We start from the raw sequence: 1,801 nt of genomic DNA, 5'->3' as shown, positions 1-1,801 counted from the left end.
ATCTGTCTTCTCCACGCACATGTCCTCCAGGCCCTCCATGACGAACTCCATCACCCGGACGTGGCCCCTCTGAGCCGCACAGTGGAGCAGGTTCCTGCCGTTCTGGAAAGGAGATAAAAGACAAGTCCAAGACTGTGAGACAGTCTCTTTTAACAACCTGTTCCTCTTAGCAAAGACCCATTCCATGCCTCCCTGTTAGTGACCAGAGAAGCGTGATGGACCCATATATGGAGACTCTCTCACCCTGTTGACACAGTTGATCTTGGCCCCAGCATTGACGAGCATCTGCAGGATGCGGAGGTGACCAAACCAGGCAGACAGGAGAAGCGCATTCATCCCAAACTGGGTGGGAGAGAAGGGAGATACTTACAGCAAAAATGCAGCCATACCCACCCCCACCCTGGAGGGAAGCTTCCCTTTAGCTTCATGGAGTTTACCAAATAATTTTGATTCTCTCTGGGTTTTTTTTAGCCCCACTTTCTCCAGTTACTATTATTCCTGCTACAGATGGTGGCAGCAGCTGAGCAGAGACCTGCCTCTTGACAGCCTCTTCCTAGTTAATGGTGCACATTAGCCTCGTTGTTGTGGGGGAGAGAGAACGTGCTGGCTGTCACTGTCTCCCCACAAGCCCCAACATGACCAGAAGCAGCCAAGCATCCCCGCGCTATACAGAAACCTTGTTCTACCAGCCTGCTTCCCAGTCACTGTGCAAGGAAATGGCCAAAAGACAGAGCACAGACACAGCTGAAAAGGCAGCTTGCTCCAGAAAGGTGCTGCACTCGCCCTAGCAGTGAAGGAGATTCATCTTCATACACTGTCTTTGTCATCCACTGGGACATCGTGATCCAGGAGCAGTCTCACAGCATCCACGTTCCCTGCTCCTGCAGCCCAGTGCAGGGCAGTCCGGTCTGTCTGGAAGGAAGGAGAGAGGGAAGGCTGAAGTTTGTGTATCCACCAGCCTTCCTGAAGGCCAAAACCTCCTTTGCCATCCATGGAGGCAGAATTTCTCACGCTGTGCAGGGTTTTCTTTGGTCACAGCCTCTGTCTCTTTGCTCTCTTGTCAGGCAGAGGGGTGTTAGTCACCTTCTACTCAGAAACTGCAGTTGTGGACTACAGTGACAGCACAAGAATGAGAAACACCGCTGACCAGGGATGGGCAGATTGAAATGGGTGTAATTCCGTTGTGGAACCAGCTGGTCAAAAAGGGGAGACTTGCACCAGGAACTGAGTTAGCCCACAGCAAAATCAAAGCCTTTCATTGCAGCCCTGTGTATTGGGCAAGAGGAACCATAAATTATCACCCTCCCACAGCATTTGCACCTTTCCAGTCTGGCCAGGAGGACAGTGCTATGGGCTTCAGTGTCTTGTGAAACGGCTCACTTGCCCCAGGCCCTATTTAGCACTGGGCGGTGGGTGTATTTTAGAGCTTTGACCAATGGAGCAGCTAATGAAAAGAGCAGCATTAAGGACCTGCAGTTCTGAAATACACCCTCAGCACTTCCCGCAGCTTAGAGGTGGAAAAAACCAAGACTTACATTGTTTTTGGCTTTAATGTCAACTCCTCTCCTGATGAGCTCCTCCATGGTGGCGGTGTCATTCCGCTTTGCTGCGTCGTGGAACTCCTTCTCTGACTGAAGCACTGCAGCAGAGACAGAGGAGTGCGCATTAAAAACGTGCTGGTGAGGAGCATGGAGCAGCATGTCCCAACAAACCTCCCCTTCATCCTGCCAACCCTGGCAGCTTCAAGGATGACTGCAGATTCTTCCAGCAGGAAGCCCAGCCCTAAAGACCTTAGCACGGT

The 1,801-nt window shown here is 51.7% G+C and overlaps 1 protein-coding gene across 1 annotated transcript in view; it reads right to left on the bottom strand.

Moving 5' to 3' along the window:
* The window catches only part of ANKDD1A (ankyrin repeat and death domain containing 1A), a 9,303-nt gene extending 7,672 nt beyond the window's left edge, over positions 1–1,631 (bottom strand). Inside the window, exons 1-4 of the mRNA XM_010131855.1 lie at positions 1,536–1,631; positions 814–912; positions 244–342; positions 1–102 (exon numbers count right to left, since the gene is read on the bottom strand). Of these exons, the coding sequence (XP_010130157.1) occupies positions 1–102; positions 244–342; positions 814–912; positions 1,536–1,583 (348 nt within the window). The 5' untranslated portion in view covers positions 1,584–1,631. The remainder of the gene's footprint in view (positions 103–243; positions 343–813; positions 913–1,535) is intronic.
* Positions 1,632–1,801: the final 170 nt, after the last annotated feature.

The sequence above is a fragment of the Buceros rhinoceros genome, unplaced genomic scaffold, assembly GCF_000710305.1.
Source record: "Buceros rhinoceros silvestris isolate BGI_N320 unplaced genomic scaffold, ASM71030v1 scaffold5650, whole genome shotgun sequence".
In the NCBI taxonomy this organism is placed as follows: Eukaryota; Metazoa; Chordata; class Aves; order Bucerotiformes; family Bucerotidae; genus Buceros; species Buceros rhinoceros.
Note: the sequence above shows the minus strand (reverse complement) of the source record. Positions and strands in the feature narration are given on the sequence as shown.